Here is a 27,246-nt window from a genome sequence, read left to right as displayed (position 1 = left end):
AGATTATAGCCATAAATTTTAAAGATTACTAGGTACCAAATCTTTAAGCCACGTCTCAAAAAAGCCAATGAAATGCAACTTCCTGTTAATGATCGAAAACGAAATTCGAACACTACGAGCTCATTTAAAATTGATTAAATTCCGGTAATTTATCCTTAATATCAACATCAAAGAAACCAAGCGAAAATTCGTAGTAATCTTCCTTAAATGCACGATTTAATTATTTTTGCGACCACCCGAGAAGAGACCACCTGCAGTGTGTACGGGAAATCCTGGCAATGTATTTCGGATAATAATTTGATTAACTGTGAAGATTATCCAAACGCAGATACGAAATTAATAGATAAGTACGATGGTAATATAAATGACAATTATACATTGGAACCCGATGTAGCTTAGATTGGGCAAGTTGGGAGTCCAAACCTTTGAGAACGTTCCATTTGTAAATCGTTTTGCTCCAATCATGTTGAGTTCTCAATATTAAGAAAAAGCGCTATTTCGATTTTTTTTCGAATCATTGTTTTAATTATTAGAGGTATAAAAATATTTTAAACCTATTTTTTACAGACAAGTAACAAAATGGCCTGACACACACATATGACATACACTCTATCTGAAACTATTCACTCAACTTTGGTGTAGTAAAAACGGATTTCAAATAATATGGTATAAAACATTCGAACCACATCACATAACGATTAATATCATTCTTATGCATAGGTAGTATAACGTGCTAATATCTTATTAATATCTGCAAATCTGGCAGCAAAAGAAACTATCTCACTTATCAACTAAATGTTAAACGTAGGTAAATACGACAATTCAATTTAAAAAAAAAAACATCTTTAATAAATACATACAACAGACTTCTTACACTTTATTTGAGCATTTTCCTTTTGATAATCTAAACTAGAGTATAATATACACGGTGGGCCAACCAAGAAAAGCGTCCACATGCGAATATCAAAGGCTGTATAATCCCAGATCCCGAAGTATTATATGTAGAAAAGATTATGAATTTACAACCCTTGTAGCTTTCAAAACAATTTTCTTTTTATCTACATTTTTTTTCCTGTGCTGCATTATAATCTCGGCCTAATTATCCCATTCATTGATGTAAATACATAATTATCGCAGTCATATTTCTAACAATTATTGTCCTCAAAAATAACTTTTGCCTACTTACTACGCTAAATTCTGTGATTAAATGTCTTTAAGAAAACCTTGATTCTTTCATGTATCTGGGATGTAGCACATTGTGATATGAACTCGATCTAACTAATCCCCCACCAGGGGGAAATTGTCTTGCATCATCATATCTCCGTCGTTGATATCTATGTGTAGTTTCATCTTGAACATATTCCTCATTATACCTTCCTGGAACGTTAGGTCTATAAAACCCTGCTCCATAAATATCAATTTGTTCCCTAGGCCTGTATTGACCTAAGTGAACGTCAGACTTTCTCCTCGAAGATTCCTTATATCTACTTTCCGCTGGTACTACATGATGAGTACCTCCATTTTTCTTATTAGAGTGTGTAGATGATTGACTAGAGTTCTCTTCCGAAGTCCCCAATCCTAAATCCTTATCAATTTCTCCGTAACTTTTATACATTCTTTTGTGATTGTATCGATCAATTGGAACCAACTCTGTGTTCCTTAAAGTCGAGCTTAAATTACCTCCATTTAGGGTGAATTGTGGATGGGGTATGGAGTAGGGGTGTGGCATAGATTTCTCAATATGAGACAACTTCAAATCGTCTTCGTCACTATTTTTTGACATGCAGGATCCAGGCCCGAAGAGAGATAAGAGGACTGGAAGCAGGAATAATCCGTGCATGGCTCCCAAAAAGACCACGAGAAAGATCATTTTGAAGAAGACGCTGAAGATGTAGTTGTTTGCTAGAATTAAGGCCATCATTCCGAGGATTGTACTCACTGAACCTGTGGAAATGGAATTAGTTGAAAGTTATTTTCTACAGAGTATCTGAAACATCGTTTTGTGTAAAATGATATTTGTTTTGGAGATGCTGGGGTTTTTGAACGTGATATCTTTCTTTATCATACATGAGTACAATAGTCTCAGTATTCAATTAATAAACCGCATTTGCTTGTCTAAATGTGGGCGTCAAAATCAAATATATCAATTTTTGTTGTTAAGAGTAGGTTTGAGGAAAGTGGTCTTAATTGTGCAAATTTCAAAGCCATCCACCAAGAACAATAATTGTTATCATCCCTTTATTGTTATGAGTGGCTAAACTCGTGGTACTCCAACGAATAAGTTTTGTATGTGCAAACATATAAGTGCCCCAACAAGTTCTAATTATTGTCACGTGTTCGCATATCTATATCCACCAACCATCACGGTGTATATTTAAACATACCTTGAAATACTGGTAGTCCCAAAGCATACAATGCTTCCTTCATTTTTTCCTTGGAAGTTTTGGCTGGAGAAGACATATAGGCGTAGCAAATATGTGCAGTGAAATCCACACTGAATCCTATGCACATTATGAGATTTATCATGGAAATTGAGTCCAAATTGACCTTCCACAGGGCCATGTAACCAACCACCCCTAATTCAATGGAGACAATGCTGAAAGCCACCCAGAAACCGCAAAAGATGTTGGGTATGAATATGAATGAGACTATCATCATTATGACTCCTCCAATCAAAATATTTTGAAGCGTCAAAGGGCGGACCAATTCAAACTAAAATTATGAAGACATTGAAGTTTTATTAATTTTTAAATTGATTACATACCTGATCAAAAAATACAAAGTAAGGATGGAAAACTGTGGCATTTAAGGGCGAATCCCTGCAAATTTTCCTGAGAGCCCTCACCATTTCCTTCTCGTGTTCTGTGCCAGAAATATTAATCGCCTGGATCAGGAAACGCGTGGCGACTATTTTGTTCTGTTTCTCATCAAATCTGACATCCAATGAAAACGGTGTAGAGGGATCTAACCATTTTCTCTGTAAAGATTTTAATCTAATTTTGAACCTGTATCACCATCTACTAATTACCTCTTCAAGAGCATTCATAAAATCTTTCTGAGAGTTGATGGAAATGTTTAAATAATCGGAATTTCTATCTATATACTGTAGGAAACTTCTCAGCCAAGATTCAGTGTAAAGACTATTAGTGATGTAGGATGTATTTTCGAAAGTTTGAGTAAGTTTTTCAACTTCTTGTTGGACTTTTGGATCCGAATAATCGTATTCTCCGGCAATAATAACCTGAACTCTGGAAATTTCAAAGGTAAATAATCTAAGTAAACGGAACTAATGAGAGATTACCTATAAGGAAATTCTCTGTAATAATCGTCCTCTCTATCGAAAAACTCTATAGCATAAGATCCATTTTTGGCAACTTTCCTCCTTTCCAATCCTTCCTCAATTTGAGTGATACCATATCCTGCTCCAGCGAGATATATAGCAAAAACCAATAACACCATGAATTTCACAAAACCGAAGCTTAAAAATTCTGTAAGTATGAAAATGTTAATAGAAGTAGGATTGCAGTTATGAATATTTACCTGCAAAGTAATCTCTGAAGAATATCATCACTCCATGTTCTTTGTTGTCTTTGGGGTTGTCCATGTCGTCGGGATCGACTCCACCACTGCAGAATATTTTGTAAAGCCAGCACCTGTCAACTAGAAGAAAGAGATAAATGAAGAATTATTTTTTAATAATTAGTATATTACTTTGCGCAACAATAATTAATGAGTGCAACAGCTTAGATCAAATTTATGTTTAATTGAAAAATATAAAGGCCAGAAAAGTGATCTTGTCTGTTTAGTACTCGTTCGTTCAACTCGAAGAAATAATCACGAAAGAAATCATTTAAGATCTTAATGGTATTTTTCATGTATCGTGTATATGGGCGTTTTGTTGATAAATTATAAGTTTATTTCTCAAAGTTGGATTCCAAAGTCGAAAAAAAATACACGAGAGACACATTGTGGACCAAGTTGCAGAAAATTTCTTAAAGAGAAGCTGCATCTGCATCATTCGATAAGTTACCGTTATTAAGCTTGTCTTGCAATTAAACAATAACAGTTTGAGGCCGCTTCAAGGACAAACCACTCTTCCTTCGCCAATATAGTGTAATTATATCCAAGTAGTACTACTTTCTTCGTTTAAAGAGGATTTACATAAGTACCGGTTTTTATTATATAACGACTGAACTGTCCTAGTTTCTAATTCCTATATGTTCCTCGAAATATTACTCTCTTATGATGAATGGTATCGGTAAAACTTCGAGAGCGTCTGTTTGCTATGAGCAACGAGATAAGGGACAGGTCAAGTACTAATCTTGGTTTATTTACCTGATTTAGACAAAGGATCCACCTTGAAGCAGAAAACTGAATGCAGGTTCTTCTGCTCACAGTACCCCGAAATGGCTACGCATCCTGCGAAAAATGTGAGGTGCCAAATGAATAGCAATACTGTGGCAGCTCCTAAAATAATAATAAACTAGTAAATTCATGAAAAATCTATTAAAGGCTCTTACCTGAATATATGCAGAAAATGGTAACTGAAGGAAAAGGGCTAAAAATTCCTATCCAAAAGCTGAAAAAATCGGTTACTGATGTTATTGTAATAGAAACTGCAGCTTCACTGAGCATTTGAGCCATTCTTTCAGGCACTGAGCTTTTAATCGAAGTTCTTCTCCATGCTGCTAGCATCACAAACGTATCGTCTATTCCAATTCCTGTATAAATAATTAAACACTTATCAAAATCGGTTTAATTGTTTGAAACTCAGTTACCGATCATGAGAAAAGGTGCAGCCAGATTAATTCCAATAAAATCCACCCCTGCGTACATACAGAACCCAAAAGCACATAAAGTGGCCATTGCAGCACTTAAATTGCCCAGCAGCCCTAACCATGGTTTGGATCTGACCCAGTCGGTCATCATACAGGTCACTAAAGCAGTGAAATATGTTAGAAATCCCCTACATTTCTTCTCCTATATTATAATAACATGATTTATATTCTTGTAGAAAACTAAATTTTACTTACAAACTGAGAATATTGCCATAACTAAAAATGTGGACGTAAAGTAGGGAATTACTGATCTGGCGTTCTTCTCCAGTTCATGGTCCAGAGTTTTTGAGGCAAATCTGGCAATTCTAATGTGTTTGAATCGATTTTCTACATCTTGAACTTGTTCGATTAAATGTAAAAAGGCGTCTTCCCAGGCTCCACCTCTGTTGAATCAATATGTTCCCAATTAATACAGATTTAGAAAGGTCTGATTGGTTATAAAAGTTGCTTTTGGTTATAGCTTCTATTGCTCATTAATAATTTTGTCTGAAGCAATTTTATTACGTAATATCCAATTTTCGAGTTTTCAAAAATCTTACAGAACTTAAAAAAAATTATCAGCCGAACATTTAAAGGCAACAAGATTTATCTCTTTATTACCTTAAATGTTGGGATACGCCACTGGCTTCCATCAACTTTTAAACCCAAAAATGGAACTAAAATCACGAAATTTTTAAATTAGTAAGAATAAATTGATACCTTCTAAAGGCTAAAGCAGGCCAGTGGCATAGGACGATAAGAAAAGCTCATTATGTATGTTTCTAAACCCAGTCTATAAATATTCTTTTTTTTTGGTAAATTTATTTTTTTCAACTGGCAGTATTTTAATAATGTGTAACATAGTATGACAGTATTTTAGAATTGTTCATCATATTTAGAATTCCAGGTTAATTAAGCTTAAGTCAGTAGTGTAAAAGCTGTATAAATTAGGTGTGTTATTTTTTATATTTCTTAATATTTTACGACAATTTTAACAAATTATTTTGATTTATAATTTTTAACACTACATGTATACATTTCAGTCTATGAATGTTGTCTCTGTTTCTTATTTTCAGAACAGGCAAAGTTATCCCTAAACTATCTCTGAGTCCTTTATAGTTCAAAGCAATTAAATTCTTGCGCTCTTGTTATGGAATTAGGTTCTGGATGTGCAAATTTTCGACTTCTCGGTCTGATACCTTCAACGCATTAGAAATCAATGAATTCCTACTATCTTACAGATTTCATAACAAGTACAGTTCTAATTAGACCAGAAAAAGCCGCCTATCATTCAATAAAGCAAGCAGCTTGTTAATGTAACTTATAAATAAAATATTGAACATGAATTATTACTATTGTTCTTATGTGCACCGGTAAGCATTCGATCATTAAAGATAATACTACTTGGTCAAAGTTTGGTATTAAATCAACTTACAAAGCATCATATTTCTTGTTATCGGCATTTCCAAAGTACACTAATTGAAGAGAAGGCACACTGATTACAAATCCATCTTCACTCACTTCAGTTCCACCGAAGAAAACCGGAAGCGCATGGACGTCGAACGTTACAGTGTTGAGGGTGAGAGGAAAGGTTAGATTTTTTTCCCCACTTTCAACCTAAAAGACGATTAATTACAGGGTAATTTTGGTTAAATGTGATAGTCCTACTTCCTCCATAATGTACCCCAAATTCAGAATGTCGTTCTGAAAACAGTCGTCGAACCATTTGGCACACACATCCGCATAAGTGAAATGCTCTTCTTGGTAGTTCACAGTCATATTTTGAATAAGATCATCCAAATATCGGAGTTCTTTCCAAATTTCCATTCTCAGGAGATTTTTGATGCCATCTTTGGAAGTTATTATAACTCTACCAAATCTACCTGAAAAAAAACAGCGCCGCCAAATGAAACAAACGAGATATTTGATTTTTATTAAAAATTTTAAAATGGCAAATCTAAAAATTATAAAACTAATTTTTCGCATAATTCCATAGTTTAATAGATGGAAAACCCTTTCTGACATGGGTATTGTGTTTAAAAATCCAATCAAGTCGCTATTGTGCGAAATAAATTAGAAGTCTTTAGAGAGGTGTACTATCTTGTAAAAATTGGAAAGAAATTTACTATTTATGTAAAGAACAAATTACGCAAATATTTTTAATCCTGAATATCAAAAAACAGCTCTTCAGAATACTCAAAGTTGCTCAAAAATCATCCGTGAACCCTTGTTCTTCTTTTTATTTAATTTAAATAAAAATGATCACGATTTATACTTCAGATTATTTATAAGCTTATTCTCTAGACTTGCTCTTTTTGGTAATTTTAAGTCACTCAAGAGATATAAAGCTTTTTTGCTATTTCATGTTTCTCGATTACCTACTCACTTTTTGGTTACTCAGAAAAAATTCCTCAAACCAAAAGAGGTTGCTCATAAATTTGAAATATTTTACATCTCACGTTTAAAACTCCAAATACACATTATTTTCAGATATGGTTTTTCTTTCCGTGTTCCAAAAGTCTTGTGTAAATCAGAAAAACATGGAGATTTTCTCGTAAATTTCAACTTTTAATGTGAATTTTTTTTTAATACACTCTTGCGTAAATGCTAAAAATTCGACACTTAAAAGACATTCAGTGATTAGTGTACTGTCCCTCGGACATTAGGATCAATATCATGTCCTTTTATTTAAACTCATTGATCCAATTAGAGCTGACGTAACACCCGGCAATCGAGGCAAAGTTTAATTATCAAATCTATATTCACCTCCACATGCAGCTTACCCAAGTACCCAATTTGGTATCATTATTTTCGGTTTCAAATTATATAACACTTAATGAACAATATTTCTCCTCTTACCAGCTCTAGTAATCCTGGCAACGTTAAAACGGCTAGAATAATTAACTTTGAAGAACTCCTCCACTACAGATCTCTCATATTTTCCTTGTCCATTTAAGGGACTGAATAGGTACTCTGGATCAATGTTGTTATGAATTTTTTGATAACCAGTCATCCCCAGAAGTGTTATGAGAATGGGAACTATTACGAAATATCCCGGGTGTTTTCCAACCAAAAGGCCCAGCTTGTAGAAGGATTTGTTGAGGCAGTCGTCTACAATTCGTAGGCCAATCATCTAAAACAAATGTGACTCTTATATATTCAATATATGGTTTTAAAATGTTTTAATTCAGTCCAAGGCAATATTTTAAGTTTTCTTCGCATGAAAATCTAAATATGGGACATCCAAGCTCAAACCACAATTTCAATTCAAACAACGTATGCTTCATTGACGAAATAAATACGTAAGGTACCTATTTGCATTCCTTTTCAATTTACCTGTTCATTTTTATGTGCAATTATACTAAATCTCTATTTCTCGAGTTTTGCGTTAGACAACGTTTATTTCAGGCAAGATAACTCCTCTCACCAGTAAAAAAAAATTGATCTCCTAACCATGTAACCACATTTTGATTGAATCCCTCGTACAATTAGATTATTGCATGATGGGAAAAGTGGGTTAGAAATCCATAATCATTATACACTTCAAACAATATTGTCCAGGATCTTTAAATGCTTTAATATTCTTTCTTGAGCGATTTAAGCACCCACAATTCAGGGAAAACACGAAGAGAAAGTATAATTGACCATCATGTTATTACATTAAATTGCGAAGAAATTAGTAGCGCCATAACATGCTCAGTGTAATAGTAAGGCAGTAGGTCTGAAAAGTGGAACGATTAGTACCACATGGTATAGGTACCTATTCAATATGACAGCGTTACATGTTATTTAGGAATTCATTAAATATCAAAGAAACATCTGCCAAAGCATACAGAAGCTTTTCCATATTCCTTTTCTGGTCTTGAAACTTGAGAAACAGATTTTAAAAAATTTTTAAAATTAAATTCTTGTTACTACTCTCTTTACCTGCAAAATTGTACAAATTAAAAGCGTTTTAATTTTATTGCTGGCACAGTGCTTAGTGACGTGTGTATTGGTCTCGTATGTTAATTTGAGTCGAAAGGTACTGCAATTTCCTCTAAGAAGTAAATTCTAAAATCATTATGTTGACGATATGTAGTTTTTCTAAGAGTAGTAGTAGTAACTGAGCCCGTAGTGATGATTTCCATTCTCCAATTTCACTCTCCATGTGGGTCTTCTCCCTCTCTGTAAAAGGACAGATCTCTTTATGGAGAGGGATCTCCTATCCCATTTAAGAGTTGGCAATTACTCCTGAAGGAGAGAGGCGGCTTTTAAAACTTTAAGTCGGAGCCCTTATTTAAGCTCTCCTCCTCCGAGAGACACTGAATATGGAGATACTTTCCTCTCATTCGAAGGCATAAGAAATTTTCAAGTTACTCTTCTCAAGCCACCTTCCTCTTTCCGCCATCCCTTCTTCCGTCAATAAGACAAACCCGATCTTGCCACAACTCTATTATCACAGACAATCGTAATTTTGTCCCTAAGTGGTCATCAACTGTCCTCATTTCCATTTCAACTCTGACAGTATTGTTCCTCTGGCTCTTTTATAGTCTTTCTTCCCTGCTTCCTTTACGTGTTCAATAAAACTCATTTTTTATCCATCAGCATACCAAGCAGTTTTACCATATTCGTATATACAAAATTTGCTGGAAATTTTTTTTTTGGCGGTAAAATTTTTATCAGAATTTATTACTGTGGTTATAATCGTTACCTAATAAAGAAATACCTGATTTTTAGTGCAGAACAGGTGGTGAGTGAAATTCTCCAAATGGAATTAAATTAATTATTATTGCTAATTAAAGAAAGAGATTAAAATGAGATAATGCAAGAATAATTTTATAAACACACACGAACGTGCATTATGAATAGGAGGAAAAGGTAGAATTGAACCAAACGGTGTCATCTATTTCATGTGTGTGTGGTAAAAATAACAGTTTTATTGTACGTGTAAAATATCAAAAATACATCGATTTGTTGTTTCTTCCTTAAAGTTAAGTAATCTTTCAAATTAAAAAAAAATCGTGTTTCATGCAAATTCAAAGTTAGCCACGTTATTGTGGCACACGAACTCCTAATTAGTTGCGAACGACTAAAAATTTCAAGACGTGAGTTAATCCACATTATCATTAATGAATATTATAACAAAGTTTGTGTCAATATTTTGGAAAGATATGTGTGCATGTATTTAGCAGAAATTGTTTTCAACTTTGTCCTAATGCTACTAAATTCAAATACTTGATAATACCCTCAAAATATTATTGTTTCATATCTGAGAATGATTTGGCTTTAAGTTATTAAAAAAAGATTATACACATCAAAATTCATCAAATTGTTCCGGCATTTAAAAAAGTATTACACGCCACAACAAAATAATTTTAGTATCTATCGCGTTTGGCCATCTACTCTTATTACAATTGCACAAACAATTCTGTGGGCATAGAAAACAAAAAAGTAATAATACCATGAAAGTATACTGCCATTAATACAATAATAATTCAAATCTAATGACATTATTTGGAGCAATTGCCCTAAATTTAGTAAATTTTAACATTACTTTTTCGTATGGAGTATACGTATATGATTTTATGATATAAAAATTTTAGACGTTCACTTTGAAATTAATATGTTCATTGTTTATATTACGCAAAATGTTTTTTTTTTACTTTGTCATATTTTTATATTTTTTATTTTATACATAGTTTTTCTCGTAAATACCTCTGCCGTTCACAAGTCAAATATTGCAAATAAAAAGTCACTTAATTTGCCAAGCGACCTTCTGAGTGGTTATTTTCTATTGTGGTCCAACCAATACTAAGCATTAAAATTACTCCAACTTTTTGTTGTGGCAATTTTTACGCTTTGTACCTACCTTTATACCTGTTAACTGTTTATGCATATAAATACTGGCGTAACCATATTTTACGCTTCAATGCAAGGCTGATTCTACTATAGCATGAAGAAATCTTATTTGAATATTTTAATTTCTAATACGGTTGATGAAGGGTATTCTGTTCCGTTTAAAATTAAAAAAAGTACGAAAACCAATTGGACAGTTGCCAAATTTTAGGAATCATGGGAAACAGAAAATTAGTCGAAAATTTTAATTATTTATAATTCCAATACTAAAAATGTTGTCTAAGTGTTTAACACAGAAAATATAATAATAATTGTTATTAAATGAAACGCAGGCATGTGCTTTCAATTCGTAATTAATTTTAATACCAATTATTGCTAAATTCTACAGGGTTTCTCACTGGGGTTTTGGGAAAACTATGAATAACAAAGTTACGAAAATTTAGTGGTTTGGTAAAAGCCTTGAGGCTACCTCATTTACAACATTTTCACTGACGTCACACTTCCGGTTGAAACGGAAGTTTCTATTTGCTTGCTTCTTTTAATCGGGACAACGAATATATTATTGCATTTTTGGATTCTACAGTCAATTTTATGCAACTATGATTATTATGAGACTATGTCCAAAAAGAACCCTCGTTCACATTTAATTACCTACAGTAATTGCATAGTTTTTGATTATAGCATTATAGCTTCGGGTTAGAGATATACTCGCCCTGTATTAACTTATAAAACAGAATTACTTAAAAAATATGTAATCTTACTATGGGTAATTAAATGTGAACATGGATTCTTTTTCTATATAGTTTCATAATACATCAATATAATATATAGTAGGGTTCTTAGTAGGGTATTTAAAATTTATAGGTTGTGACCATTTTTTGATGTCCAACTTGGCTGTATTTTTGTGAATACCTTATATATATTATAGAAACTATTAGGTAAAATGTGGCACCACACTAAAATATTGACTTTCCACAGTGTTGTGGCCAAAAAGAGTTACAAAATACCTTTTCGTTTGTTAACAATTTGCAATTCTGCAGGACACTTGCGTCTGTAATTTTCAACAATCAATTTCTTATATCTTGAAAACTATTAATTCTAAGAAAGGCAACTATAATAAACTTGTGTTAAAATCGAACGTAGAATCCAAAAATGCAATAATATATAAGGTCGTTCCAAAACTTTTACTAAACCACTAAATATTCGTAGCTTTGGTATTTATAATTTTCCCAAAACGTCTAACGACAGTTCCTGGTGGGACCCCCTGTATAAATACAGGCACTTTAATATGATGCACATTTCTGAACTTTTCGTCTGATTTGTTTCCTTTACACCAAAAGTAGAAAAAATCTTATATGAAAATTCATTAGGAAATGCTATTTTCTATATTTTGCGCCATCGGTCATGCCATGTCCCGGTGGATCTCTCTTGGCTCGTCCCGCAAAATTTCCTTCATTACCCAAAAATATGCATATTTTAACTAGTTACATAAATAACTATAAAGGTGTCGGTCTTGACCATGTTGTTCAGCAAGGTTTTTTTTTTTAACTTCTACCATGCACATATTATTTCAAAGATCTAGCGGTTTTGCACAGCTTAACACGACACACTTGTGATTTTTTTTTGGATACCCTGTATAAAACTAGCAAAAAAGCTTTATTTTTAAAACATAATATGCAGCATGTCTTAATAAGTAAAACACTGTATATAAAGGTGAAGTAAAGAATAGAGGAATACATCATAAGCTCTAATATCTTGTACATTTCTGACAATAAAATGAAATCACGAGGGAATAAATATATAAGGGTCTAAAAAATGGTTCAAACCCATTTTGCTAGAATGTTGGCTATAGTTGGCTGCGCCCTCTTTTACGTCATCGGTATTACGTAATGAAACTATTTACTAGTTGTGCGTATTGTTACATTAAATACTTGAAGATTCGACCCTCAAAAGCAAATAAATGTTCTATATAAATATATACGGGCAATTATTCTAAAATTTACGGCTAAAATCGTAACTTTGTCAACAACATTTTACTTTCCCTTCACCTACAGCTCAGGTAAATGGAACGTAGGTTGCTAAATCCGGTCAAAGAGATTGGTACTGGATACTATTGGAGCAAAAAAAGAGTTATTACTCAAGGTAACTATAGGTACAATTACAATATTATTTACAGTTTTTTCTTCTAAGTGCAGTATAATAATGTGTGATAGTTGGGCTTTCCGACTCCCACGATAATATTCTTAATATCGGCATTAACCAATACGTTTACCATACGATGCTGTTGTTTAGGAACTGGCTAGGGTTTGATAATGAGATACAAATTTAATTAAGGGAGAAACTGACGCAATGTACAGGATGCTCTACATTCGGCAACAGTTAGGCCTCTTTCAAATATATGGAGGAGCTTTTTGCAAAAGTTGCTGTTCGTACCAGACCTCAAGATATCGGCACCACATTCCTCAGTCGTTTCTTCGGGAGGTTTCTGGAAGTTTATCATTCGTGGGAGAGTCCGATACTTTGACATAATATGTAGGATTATAAAAAAAGATAAAAAAATTCAATATTTTTTTTGTCCTGTGACTATGTATTTATCACCCTACTCTGTAGATTCAGTTCTTCACTGCTAATTCACATACATTTGTTTAAACTCTACAGAAACTATGCCCGGTTTTTCTAGTAGCTGCATAGAAACATTTTTTTTAACTTTGGAGCTATTTAACTTGCAGCATGCCAATACGATTAAAACTTACAAGATGACCTATTTAAAAAGAAAAGCGAGTTATAGTTGTAAAATCACGAAAAGGAAGGACCCTGTAGATTTAATTTGTCTAGAAATCAAATCTAATAAAAAAACATGCCTCAAAAAGTATTAACAATTTCTTGATTCAACCTCGGGTTGTCAAGCAATCCGGGATTTTCTACGAATCAAAAGCTTTTAGAAACACCCGAAGCGAGGAAACTAAAAACCCTTGAAGAATGCGGTTTGCACTAATCAGTGTTAGTTTAAAATAGAGCTGAGAAAACGTATATTCCTTTTTTTCATATATCCTATTAGGAGGGTGATAATATTTCCTTTTAGGATATTTTGACAAAAACCTAAATCCCATCGCATTTGCACCACTCTGTCATAATTCATGAGTAATAAAAGTGGTAAAATTTGACCACCATCGTTGCACCACTCTAATCGAAATATGAACCACATTCACCTTCTCCTTCTTAAGTGCTGATTTATTGGATAATGCAAATCGACCACTAAAGGCGGGTTTGCTTTGGGCTTGGGTGGCGTGACCAAGCACAAAGCGGTTTCTTGAAAAAAGTATATAATGTCAATTAATAGAAATGTATGAACATTCTAACGTATCTGACGTCAGCCATGGAGGAAAATTTTACAAGTCATGTGAAAATTTCAATTTAGGTAGTGTATAATTTTAGGTGGTATGATTGTGGCCATAAAAGCTTCAACATTGTTTCAGACCACAGAGTTTTTGTGGTAATATTCCTTTCACTTAATTACCTTCAAATCAACATTTTTTTAAGGAAACCTGCCATCTTAATGTGGATTTGATTGGCAAAAGCTTTGACTGATTACTTTTAACGTATTCTACTATCGAACTTATTTTATTTATATTAATTATAATCACAGATAATTAAATTAAAAGCCTTGAAAGGTTTTTCACTTCCGCTTCAGTTGATCTGAATCTGACATGCAAATCACCAAGTTATTTACACACATTGTATTGATATTGAAAGGATGCAACTTAAACACTATCTAAAATACAGCTTTTTGAAACGTTCAACCAAGCAAGAAAATTTAAGATATCTCGTAGTGAGTTTCTATACAAGATGTTCAGAAACAACGTGTACACATTATGAGATGGGGAAAGAGGAAGAAGAAAAGTTTCTGTGAGGGTGCTACAGAAAAGCGCTATCACAACAAATCTTTTGAAGACGTTCCTAGTAATTTTTCTATTAAATTTTATAGATTTTTCTACGTGTGCATATATACAGCACTTGTAAAATGTATTGCAACACGTTTATAATTTTCGTAAATCCGATATTTAAAAAAAAATGCATAAACACGTATAATTTTCAGCTACCCCTACTAACTTTTAATTTTCAAATGGAAAAATACTTATTATCGTATACGAAATGAAACGTAATTCAATAAGGATTATAACGGTATACTTTCCGTTACTTGCTTGTGGTTCTTTTTAATATGTTCTCGTAAATTTTACATTACGTGTCCGTATATTATTTGTGATGTGTCCGTAATTTCTTGTATAGTAGTTCTTCCATTAAAGGTCTCGTTTTTCACACGTTATGTGCCAGATTTTATTTGTAAGGTGCACGTAGTCTTTTTATTATACCCAATTTGTAAAAGCTATTGTATCATTCAAGAAAGACCGAATTCTTACGATTTTTTCTTTAGTATTTATGAAGGGAATAGTTTTTACAAATTCCGTAATATAACTTTATGGATTTGTCGGTATCCTAACGGTACTTAAGTACTACTTTCTACTTTTTAGAACCAGTCGTGTCAGTTGATGTTCTTAGACTTACAGTCTTTCTTGTAGCTGTTACCAATTAAGTCTTCTTTTTTACTTTTCATCCATAATTGGTACCACAATAAACTTTTAATTGGCGCTGTGAGTGTTCTGATAGTTCTCTAGTCATTTCCAGAAAAAAAAATGTTGCAAACAAACACGTTAAGAATATTTATTGGTACCATACAACATTAGTCAAGTGAACAGTAATTTTTTTAAAGAAACTGATCAAAGACAGGTTTAAAGACGAAATATAAAGCTTTATTGACATTTTAGAAAAATAAAAAGCTTTGAATTAAAATATTAAAAAGAAGAAGAAGAAGAAAGATTTATCATGCAAGCTATCTGGTTAGGCAATATGAAACTTTCCTAAAATATTGCAAAACTGAAAAAACTCTGTATAAGTTATCCTTTTCCGTTAGAAAAGGGTGAGAAGTTTCCATTCAAATGGAACAACTATGAGGGAATTCGATCACTTGGAAAGTGCTTTCTCTGAAAAAGAAGGAGAAGAATCCTGAACGAGAGGTTCCGACTGAACTTATACTCGTAACAATTCAAAATTTTAAAAACAATAAAAAAGACTTTTACTATGGAAAAATAATAATACAAACTGAGCAAATAGTCTGGATACTAGATACAAGGTACATCAAAACTCAGAAAAAATAAAAAATCCAGAGGAACTTCTCCATTAAAAAAATATTACAAGAGTCCATTCTGATGAAAAACAGAATCTATTTTAATGAGTTTACCGAGACGAAAATCGATCAGTGCAAAACAACTTTTTCTTTGTATGGAAATCGGCTAAGCGGAGAGTGGTACAGAGAAACATTTCCAAAATTTTGAAAAAAATGAAAATCTTGATTGAGAAGTATCTGTTTATACTGCTTCAAATTTACTCTCAAGTGACACATTAGGCATGCTAATTCATCTATACAATTTCAAATTACTCTCTATTTGCAGTTCTACTTTTGTTATTATACCAATTAAATCAATGGCAATGGTGGCTAATTACAGAGAAGTGATTTATAGATTGCTACTTATTGCATCTGCAGGTATCAAAGTAACGACAGTGGTAAATTGAAAATCAATAAAATTATACTTGTATGATTAATTATTCCCTTTCATTTACAGATTAAGTTTCAGCGTTAACTCAGAAAGTGAGCGAAGAGAAGTGCAAATTTCGTCAAGAAATGTTTCCTCAATTGGAATACGCCTAAAGATTCAGAAGTCGGTACCATAAAGGAACACACAAAAGCTCCGATTTAAAAATCTATAATATAAAACTAGACGGAGGATGGTTTTCAATCAACCCTCTCTGCACCTGCTGGCAAACCAAAAGACGTTTTCGTAACAAAAGATTTAAGGGCATTACGGGCAGGTAGATTTCTCCGAAGTTCCCACCCTTATAGAAAAAAAGGTTTTTCAGATGTTGAGATTTTTTTGTCCGATTTTAATTTATGGATATACTACATAGGATAAATCACCAGCTAGGTAGGCATAATGAAAAGGAATTTCCAAAATTCATGAGAATTGAAGTAATAGTTTCTTAACTACTATTTTACAATATATTTTCCAACGGTGATAATTGCAGTTTTAATGACAAATTCCTAATCACTGATTCAGAGCACGATTCAGTACGTTTCTTAGCCGAAATTGACCTGCAAAATTAAAGGTGGTGCTTACATAATATAGCTGATCGTTTTGTTTATGGAACTTTTTATTAGTGAAACCGAATTAAGGTTAAAACCAATCTGTTGCGTCAGAAAATGAACGACCATTCGGTTGAATATCTAGAACAGACTTTTGAATTCTTGTAATAGTGAAAATGCCGGCCAAATGCGGTAGCTTTGATTACTCACGTCGGTTTAAAGGGTATTAAGAGCGAAATTTAACTTCAAGAATAACTTTATGCATTTTTCTGGTTAGAACGACGATAAACGCATCCCCTACTTAAACCTACAGGGTGTCCAATTTTCGACACTTTTGCAGGGTATCTCCTTTATTATTGCAATTCGAGGGTTAGGGTTCTCCTCCAGGTGCAAACTTGTCTCACTTTTTTGTAAAACAAACAATGCCGCAGACAGATTTATCATGACCCTGTGTAATTTTGAAATAGAGAGCGAAATTGAAAATTCTGCATTTTCAAACACCTCTTGTAATTTAGTTATATTATAAATTATCGAACTGGGTAAAAACGGAATCTTACACATATGACTATGCAGTATCCAGTGACGTACTCAATTTTTTCTCAGGTACCCCAACGTTTCAATAAATTACCAAGGTTGAGATTTCTTAAATGGGACGCTCTGTATAATTTGTAGTTACACTTTGCTCACTAAAAGCCTTCCAGAAATTTATAATAGTCGACACTTTGTTACAAATTGAAGGCTAGAATTTACATTTTTAACAAGCCTGTTTGCTCTTTTTGGGATCATGCCTGACCACATCTCACTATAGTGTTTACACCACATTTCTTTCTAGTGGCGATTTCCCTAAATGACCGACCGGCCTCTCGAAAACCCACTATTCGACCTCTCTCAAACTGACTCAAATGATAAATCTGTCTGCGGCATTGTTTTTTTTACAAAAAAGTGAGAGAGGTTTGCACCTGGAGGAGAACTCCAACCCTCGAATTGCAATAATAAAGGAGATACCCTGCAAAACTGTCGAAAACTGGACACGCTGTACACTCCTCCACGCAGCTTAAACTTTGAAGAATTGTTTTGGGCACAAGACGATCTTCCCTCATCTGCAAGTTGTAAATGTCCCTTGTCACTTTTATAAAAATTCACCATTTTGAAATTTATGAATTTTTACGTTAATATTTTAAATTTAAAATTTTCTCGAAAAATTCTACATATTATCCCATAAAAAGCTCCGAGACTCATTTAGTTCGTTACATTTCTCCTTAGTGGTAGGTACTTCTTGCAAATTCCAAAGGTGCAAATTTTATGATTAATTATTTTAAAGGTTTTCATTGGATGTTGTAATTGATTCTGCTTATCACAACTTTGTTATTACACAGAATTGCTTTACGGAATGTCCGAGGAATTTTTTTAGCATTAATGATTGCCCAAAGAGGCCACTGCACCTAAATCAAACCGCGACACATTAGCTAACAAAGTGCACTCATAGATATAAGGAACTTATCATCCATTGCGTTATTTCTTCCGTTTTAGATTCATTAATCTACTTTACATTATTGCACTCTTCCGTTTAGTGTTGAGTGTACTGTTAAGCGGTTACTCTTTACGTGACGCGTTCCAACTAACTTAGGGTTAACATATTAAATAAATTGTTCTAAAATTGGTATGGTTTCCTGTTGTCAATAATAATAATTTTCAAAGTTTATTCACCCAGTTCTCTTTCTCTTGAATTGGTTTTACATGCCACTTTGCCAGTGATTTATTATTATGGTACGTGCAGAATGGTGTGCTTCCACATTTTGCACATGGTCTTGTGCATGTCTGAGTTTGTTAAGAAAAGCATTGCACTTTAGTAGAAACGAATTTTTTCCCTGTGTGATAAAAATTGCTATCGAACTCTAAAGGGAGCGCGCGATAGCTGAGCTTTCTTTCGAATATTTAACAATGTTCCGAACGTTCTCAATTGCTGTAAATATTCAGTCAACTTGAGCAACAATATAAATTAACTTTATTTATTATTCTCTCCATGGCAAGGCTAGTGCCATTATCCATATACACGCCACAAGTTGCATATAATTCATATCAAGCAAATGATGAGTAAGTTCTTTATTGTTCTGTGGTCTGATGACCATGATACTATTTGCACCACGTCCAATTTTTAGAGTATATTCAGACCTACGACCTTCAGTGTGGTAAAGCTTTGTCCTTACGACAAGAACAAGAATTACATTAATTCAAATCTCATTACTTAACTATTATTGTCAGTTTCGTTTTGATTTCAAATTGATTTGCTCCTCTTTTATGGGAAATCTCAAAACACAATCTTCGCAAGATTTTCTGTTTCCGATGACCCATTACATTTCAAATGAAGAATGGTGTATAATCATCGTGAGAATGCGTTCGTGTTTTAAATATCACTGTTTGTCACTTTATTCTCCAACCATTTCTGCGTTATTTTTACCTTTAAATTGTTACTTTGTTTGACAAATATCAGGAATAATTTTTTTAGGTAATATTAGATGCTCATTGTCATTTTCTGACCCATTTTTTGTATCAATTATATAATTTTTTTATAAAAGGGAAATTTCAGCTGTCTAACATTCGTTCAAGGCAATTCATGAATTGATAAGTTTCTGGATCTAGAAAAATGGCGAAAATACGAATTTCTAAGTGATTGATGTTTTGGTTCGCATATCTTCAAATTCATTATTGGCTCTATGGTACAAGTTTTACATGACCACATACCACAGCTTTTTCTACATTTCCCATAAATTTTGATAGCAATCTGCAAATTGAAATTTCAAAAAGTTCATTTGTTGATTCGTATTTCAACCTTCTGACAATGTAAGTGTATGGAGGAATTGAAACGAAGTTAAAAATCCCTTAGAATGCTAATCAAAGCGTTAATGATTCCAGATACTTCCTAGAGCATAAAGGGTGATGGTTTGATATGAACCTCAGTTTTGAATCGATACATTTAAAAGAATCACGTGATGTTTTTGAAGAATCCATATACCTTCAAGCATCTGTGATCAATATCCATAATTAAAATCAAATGTAGTTAAGTTTTGACGAGCATAATATTGTTTTTTCAATTTTTATCTGCTTTTTACATTGTTCCCATTAATTTAGTTCCAGAGACTAAGGAAGCGTTACAAATTATCAGTTATGAAATTATGAAGTTCGAATATAAGTTCAAGTTATCCATGCATAATTCTTCAATCTAATAAAAAAATTATTGTAAAATAAAACGCATAATAAGTTATCATTAGATTGACCACAATTGATTTTTTGTCTTCACGATTTTTACGACCTTTCTTTTTTTGTGAAAATTGAACCAGGTTTTGCAAAGCACTATGAATTAATTGTGATGATGATCAAACAAATTTTTCTCCAAATGGTTATTCCCGATTTTTTCACTTTTAAGGTAATTACGCCTATTCTCAGAAATGGAAGCATTGATTTTGCTCTGAAACAAGTTTATCTTGTCATAAGATAATTAGATTTCCTAGCATGATTCCACAAATTGTTATCATAAAGCCATATTAATGAAACTGACTATTATATTTTTAAATTTAATTTTAAGGAAATGATAAATTGGTTATAAGAAGAGTAATAATGACAATAGAAAACTCATTTCGAGCTGCTATAACTTCCTCAATTTGAAATTATTGTAACCATTATTGTCAAGCTTTAATTTTTAATTCCGAAATATTATGTAAGAAGCTAGTAATTTTACGAGAAAAATTACAAGTCCGTGTTTTATAGTACTTTTTTAAAATTGTATATGTCACCGATAACTGAATAACAAGCAAAAACTGCTTAATATGATTGCTTCATATGTGGTATAAAAAAAAATTCTTAAATTGAAGAACATACATAAATGCACATATATGTCTACCGAATTGTTATTTATTAAGAAAGGGAAGTTTTACTAAAAACAAAAGCAGGGTGTAATCTTGATTGAACTCTTATGTTAAAAGTTTAAAAAAGGGAAGGAGATTAAAAAGACTAAAATGAAGGATTTTAAAAAGTTTCAAATATGAAAAATTTCACATTTGGCTTAATCAATTCAGAATAATGATATGGATTTAAAGTTTTCTTCATAAATAACAAACCGAAACTAGTACGGAAGAAAAACAGTTTTTGGTTTTCGAATAATGTTGAGTGCTTAATTTATTGTTGCTATTTTGATTTTTTTTTTCAAATTTCGGAACTTTATTTTATATTTCATATGATATTTAAAACGTATAATTTCGCATGAGGGATAGCTGCACAGTTGATTTTTTACTGGAACTTCCAGAATACACTGATATCTTAAGTGATATATTAGACTGTTACCTTAAAATAGAAAAACATTCTTCAGAAATCTATTTTAAAGAAAGTCGCAACTTAGCTTTAAAACCAATTATCATCTTTTGATTCATCAATTTTTCTAAAATCTAAAAACTCCAAGTCTACTTTAAAATCTCGAGAAAGTAAACTCTCAATTCCTAACGTCATATGCGACTGACACGGAACATCTTTAAACGATCCTTTCTGCAATGTTCCATTTTCTCACATGTATATTACGTATCATGAACGAAACAAAAACATGAATTTTCATCCACATTATTTACTGAAGAATCGTAATCAAGACGATAATTCTATAGGACTTTGACATGATCATCTACAGGGTGATTCACTAACAACGGGGCAACTGAAAGCTGGAAATAGGACAACTCAAATGGTGATAAATAAGATACGTTTTGCAATTTCTGCGTTGCTAATAAAAAGTGCCAGTTACGGTTAATTTTACAGAATTCACAGTTAATAACTTTTTATCCTGTATGTCTGACATGAAATTTGATTCAAAATCTGTAAGAGCAATCATTTTTCCACTGATTATGCATTCTCGTTCTATTTCAATATTTCGATCTGTTTTCGAGAAAAAAATCTATTTAACGAACACCATTTTCAAATTTGATAATTTATAATAATCTATTAGTAATGAGAAAATTGCAAAATTCGGCACCTGAAAAAACTTAGTTTAACAGATCTTTAAGTGTTTTGCCTATTTATTTTCAGAATAATGGCAAACAATTTATTAAAATTTTAATTTTAAACACCATCTCTATCAGAAACTATCAACTTTCGGATAAGGCATATTTTCTCCAATCGTCACAATTTGACTTGCAGTATCCCCCAGCTTTCGGTTGTCCCATTGTTAAAGAATCACCCTTTATACTGATATATGTAAGGCATTGACACCGAGATTTTCACTTTTCTTAGACATAAATTAATGTGGATCCCCTTCGTGCAGTTACGTTTAAAGAAATTCATTAATATCGTGTTTTGAAGTTCAGTAAAATCTGTTGAATACATTAAAAACTATCTAAAACAGAAGCTCATCGTTGGGAACTGGTATTCTATTGTAGAGAAATTTTGGTTGAGAACAGACTAAAAGGAAAAGTTCATAAATCTATTAATATATTCGCTGTTGCAAGTGGGTAGCAATTGAAATCGCGGCGTTACTGCTTTTGGTCGCACTATACTCTACTTTCTTCAAAAACTGTATTTTTCTTGTAGGAGATTTTGTAGGCCGACAATTAGGCGAAATTAATATTCACCAATTTGGAAGATTTGCATTTATTATTACTGTATTGTTATTGCATAATTTTGTGCTGCCAGATTAATAAACCGTTTATAAAGTTAATGAAATTCTCATTCGTTTTCTCCTTTCGTTTTGCTCGAAAAATTTTAAAAAGCATGATTTGCAAGTCTAATTAAGGATTTGAAAAAACACAAATATGTGCTAAGCGACTGTATTTTTTTTGCGACGGTTTCCACGAATTGTTTTCCATATAAATCTCATAAATATCAATTTTAATCCACGTTAAAAAAAAATACATTTCACCTTCTGGAATTGGCACTCAACGTCGCATTCTTGGCGCAATTTAGTATAAACTTAACGATCACCGAAAGCAATAATCAATGACATAAGACCGAATGTCTATTATTTGACTTCTATATTGCACTATGTCTAGGTGAAATTTTGCAACTTTTAGCGATAAAAGATAATTACGGCAATTTTACTAGACGATAAGTTTATACGTATGGCGTGCTAACGTCTTCAATAAAATACTTTCTTTTCTTGACTATCATTTCATTGTCTTTGGTAATTTCCGTCAATTTTCCTATTAAAACTTGCTGCATTCAACATTTTGTTGATTTTGCTTCCAGCTGCACGGAGTAATTTGATATAATGAGCCGATTATGTGCGTGCAGGGAATTTTCTATGACAAAATTAATAACTATCAGCCATCAGTTTGATTTCACTGTTGAGAATTGGGAAAAAACTGTTGTTTAGTCGCGAGTTGTTCGAATATTATTTGTTGTTGGGCACGAATATTTGGTTATTTTGAACGTGCCTAGACCAAAATAAGAAGATATACAGGGCTTGTAAAAAAGTACAGCAGAACTTTTATCACTCATCATTAACCTTATAATTTTTTAAAATGCTTAAACACATATTATTTTATTCACAAAACGGCTATTTAATGCGTTATTTTCGATTCAAATATTTCGTACATATCCAACTATCCCTGCTAACATTCTATTTTCCAATAGGGAGGTACCCATTGTAGTCAATCAGACGTAAGGTAGTTCAATAAGGCACACAACGGTATACTCAGAACTAAAATTGGATACACAGTTCCTTTAAAAAATAAAATTATTAGATACAAAATAAAATAAATCCCTATTATATCATAGAAAATTGAAATTCCTACAATAAATGCTCAAATTGGGCCCCAGTAGCAATTTAGTAATGACTCAGTCGTTCCTCGAACTCTTTTATGCAATTATCCAGTGTTGCTTCTGTTATTAATTCTAATTATATTTGAAATCTAAGACATAAATCATCTAAGTTTTCGGCTATATTTTTGCAAACAGAACCTTTGCATTGACCCCACAAACAAAATCGAGGCGCGTAGGATGGGCGGTATTCTATTGTGTCTCTTCTACCGATTCATCTCTTAGGAGTAAATCTCATCAAGATACTCTCTCACAGCCATAGCATAATGCAATGGTGCACCATCTTGTTGAAAACAAATATTCTTCGCTAGTTGTTCCCCATTTTGTCCAGAAAAGATTGCAGCGATTGATGGAATCATTTTGTTTGCAACAAGTGCAACTATGATGCGTTGTTGAGTGTAAACTCTGTGAAAAATGGATTGATGAAACTATCCGCACATTGAGTTTTTGCGGACGTTGTGTATGGAAAGTCTGCATCCAATGGTTATTATCTGTAAACCAGTAACGACAATTATGCGGATGAATAGATCCATTGAAGCAAAACGTTACTTTATACGAAAATATAATTCTAAGAAAGAACCTAATATCATGAATGCTTTTTTCTTGCATGAATTCACCAAATTCCATCCTGCGATTCAAATCGTCAGGCGTTAACTCTTGAGTAAGGGAAATTTTGTGTAAATGAAATTTTTCTCATTTCAAAAGATTGCTTACTGATTTTACAGAAACATAAAATTCATCGGCAAATTTCCTGGTAGACTCTATGGGGTTTTCAGCAATAAATAAAACAATGGTTAGTGCTTTATCGTTACCAGCTGTTGTTCGAAGTCTTCCACATATTAGAACAGCTTTCACACTTCCAGTTCGTTGAAATTTTTTATTAATCCGAAAAACTACTCTTCTATCTGGACTACTGGATATTTCTCATTAAATATGAGACGAACCTCTTCGAAAGTTTTGCGCTCTCCGTACCCCAAAAAGATTAAAATTTCAATTCTTTGCATCTGAAATAAACGATCCTTTTTTTTTATATTTTAACTGTGGTAGTTGCCTAACAACTCAATTGAGCTACTAATGAATGGTACAAAAGCCAAAATATTTTGTATTTAAAAAAATTGTTTATATTGAAGATAATATAAAATTTTTACGCTTTGTCATTTTTTCATTCTCTTTCGAAGTGGAATAAAAATGGACCGTCTATCAAGGATTAGGATTAAATTTTCCTAGCCTAATCTAGAATCTCCTCAAACCCATGATCCCCGTTAATACAGCTGTTTTCAGACATGAAGGTTTCTAGTCGAGGTGCTACTCAGTTTTCTTAACACTCCAGAAATGGAGCATTTTTCGCATTACTAATGGATTTCTTTACGCCTCTATCGGATTTCGTAAGGTACTCGGAAATGAAAACTATTCATCACTTTACCTAATTTTAATATAATAATATTTTTATAAATTGATGTAATAAAAAGGAGTATAATGATATCAACAAGCAAGCTTATACTTTAATAAGTAAAGATTTGGAGCTATTTTTCTAGTTCATATGAGATTTTTTTTCTTCTTCTGTTAAGTAAGTCCAATTCGTTAGTAACTACGTAACTAATAATCTTATTCTAACGCGCACGGAGAGCATGTAATCAGATCCCTACTGTAATTACCAACTCTAATTACCTACTGGCCAAGTAATGTCAACACCTTACCCTTACGTTAAAATTAATAAGTTCTTATGCCATGAAGTAGGCATAAACATGCACGAAATAATATAATGACTCATAAAATAATTTAACTTAGATAAAGTTTTACTTAATGATGAAGTGTTTTATTTTGAAAATTAAATCATTCTGTAGGCTTCCAAATTCATTGAATTTAAGGTAGATAAAGCCTGAAAAAATTCAGTTTCTCAGGATTCAATCGTGAAACTATGCCCACTTAGACGACACTGCCTTTTTTGCGATTAATTATCACAAATTTTTTGAGAAAATGGTTTTTAAGAAATACGATTTTTTTAAATTTCCGGTGCAATATAATATCAGATTTCCTCGACCATGAATTCTGAAATTTTCAGTTACGCAAGTGGAAAGACTTTTATGTGTTACCGTGGATTTTTATTAATTACTTAGTGGAAAAACGAATAATTGTGATATTCAGGATTTTCTTTCGCACAATAAAATGTTTTTAAAGAAAATGTTTTTTTTTTTTTTATACTCTGCGTTTTCAAGGAAGGAAGTTATAATTGAAAAGAAACAATAAGTATATATTTGTTTGTATTAGTATCTTTTTTGCGAAAAATATTCCTTTCATCACTGTAACAACATCAGTAGCATATGCGCTTTCCTCCAATGTGGTTACAAGTTTTTAAAACAAGGAATTTTAAGAATTTTAAAAAACTTAATGAGTCCTGGGATTTCTCAAAGTCCATAACAAAAAAAAAATGAAAAACTAAACTACATGGATAACCCCGTATACATGTCTGTTAGATGAAAAAATACGCAATTAAAATCATTACTTGACATGTTTCAGCATTTTCACAAGGAAAATATTTCCTTCAATTATTAACGAACTTATCCGGAACTTTTGGTCCTCTATCTATAATAAATCAAAAACGACAAATCTAGAGTCAAATTCTTTTAAATTCGGTTCAGTCACTTTAACAATGCCTGATAGATGTTCATTGCAAGCGATCGAAAATCTAGGCTAAAAAACATCAAAGCACCGACGCTAGAGTGGTTCTGCTGCAACAACGAAGCATTTTTATACGAGCAATTTGAGGTGTCTTTCTCTAGCAAAAATGTAGTTTGATTGAACCTCATTAAAATCCCATTGAAGAGAATCCATGTTCTCGATTATTCGTTACACTTTACACCTGTTCGAATTGGGTGGGAATATTTATGAATTAGAAACCCGACAATTTTTTGATACCTCTTGGCAAAATTCAATAGCAATACGAAAAGATATTGATCAAGCGCGGTAAAACTCTTAAGAAAATGGTTCTGGTTTTTATTGCGGTGCGATTGTTGCCTAGGCAAAATGGATTTAATAAAAAGTACTTACCTATTTATCTTTAGGATTCAAAGAGGAAATGAAGTCTTTTAGAATTTACTTTGAATCTCTTTTTCGTTAGCAGAGAGCTTTACTTACAAACGACTTTATATTTTGGACAAACAAACTCTAAACTTTGACTACATTCTTTATTTGTTAATATTCAGGTGCTTTTTTCTGTTAGGTTTTGACTAACTATGTAATTTTTTAACTTCTTAAAATTCTATTATCACTCACCTTAAAAAAAATTGAATTTTCCCTTTACTGTGGCCGAATTTTAATCCAATGTCTCACACCTTTCACAAGAAAAAAAAACTTAGATACTCTCTCGAACTGTACAAGAAAAAATCCGCTATCCATTAACACAATCCATGTTAATTAACAAACAAACAAGCACAAAAATAAATTCGTAAAGTTGAATTGCTCAAACCGCGTTAAAAGCACCGCAGTACCAGAAGTCGGCACCCACAATGTGCTATAACTATCCGTCGTCCGTGTGCTTTTCTAGTGCTTTTCTCTGACGGTGCTCAACTTGCTGCCGACCGCTGACTAAACCGACGCCGGATA

At 32.6% G+C, this 27,246-nt stretch overlaps 1 protein-coding gene across 1 annotated transcript; it reads right to left on the bottom strand.

Annotated features, from left to right (window-relative positions):
• Positions 1-502: 502 nt before the first annotated feature.
• Ptr (Patched-related) lies at positions 503-27,246 on the bottom strand. The gene is made up of 14 exons (XM_066291072.1): positions 26,917-27,246; positions 7,677-7,950; positions 6,486-6,700; positions 6,253-6,434; positions 5,034-5,221; positions 4,779-4,937; positions 4,521-4,721; positions 4,336-4,467; positions 3,541-3,660; positions 3,302-3,488; positions 3,029-3,248; positions 2,765-2,977; positions 2,385-2,712; positions 503-1,944 (listed from the first exon to the last, which is right to left on the bottom strand). Exons 2-14 carry the CDS (start codon positions 7,948-7,950, stop codon positions 1,214-1,216), a joined length of 3,150 nt encoding a protein of 1,049 aa, XP_066147169.1. The 5' UTR covers positions 26,917-27,246; the 3' UTR covers positions 503-1,213.

The sequence above is a fragment of the Euwallacea fornicatus genome, chromosome 1, assembly GCF_040115645.1.
Source record: "Euwallacea fornicatus isolate EFF26 chromosome 1, ASM4011564v1, whole genome shotgun sequence".
NCBI classification, from domain to species: domain Eukaryota; kingdom Metazoa; phylum Arthropoda; class Insecta; order Coleoptera; family Curculionidae; genus Euwallacea; species Euwallacea fornicatus.
Note: the sequence above shows the minus strand (reverse complement) of the source record. Positions and strands in the feature narration are given on the sequence as shown.

Coding starts and splice junctions, on each gene's coding strand:
- Ptr (XM_066291072.1), bottom strand. CDS start 7,950: ATGATTGGCCTACGAATTGTAGACGACTGCCTCAACAAATCCTTCTAC. Junction 6,435..6,485: donor TGGGGTACATTATGGAGGAA/GTAGGACTATCA, acceptor ATCGTCTTTTAG/GTTGAAAGTGGGGAAAAAAA. Junction 5,222..6,252: donor AACAAGAAATATGATGCTTT/GTAAGTTGATTT, acceptor TTGATTCAACAG/AGGTGGAGCCTGGGAAGACG.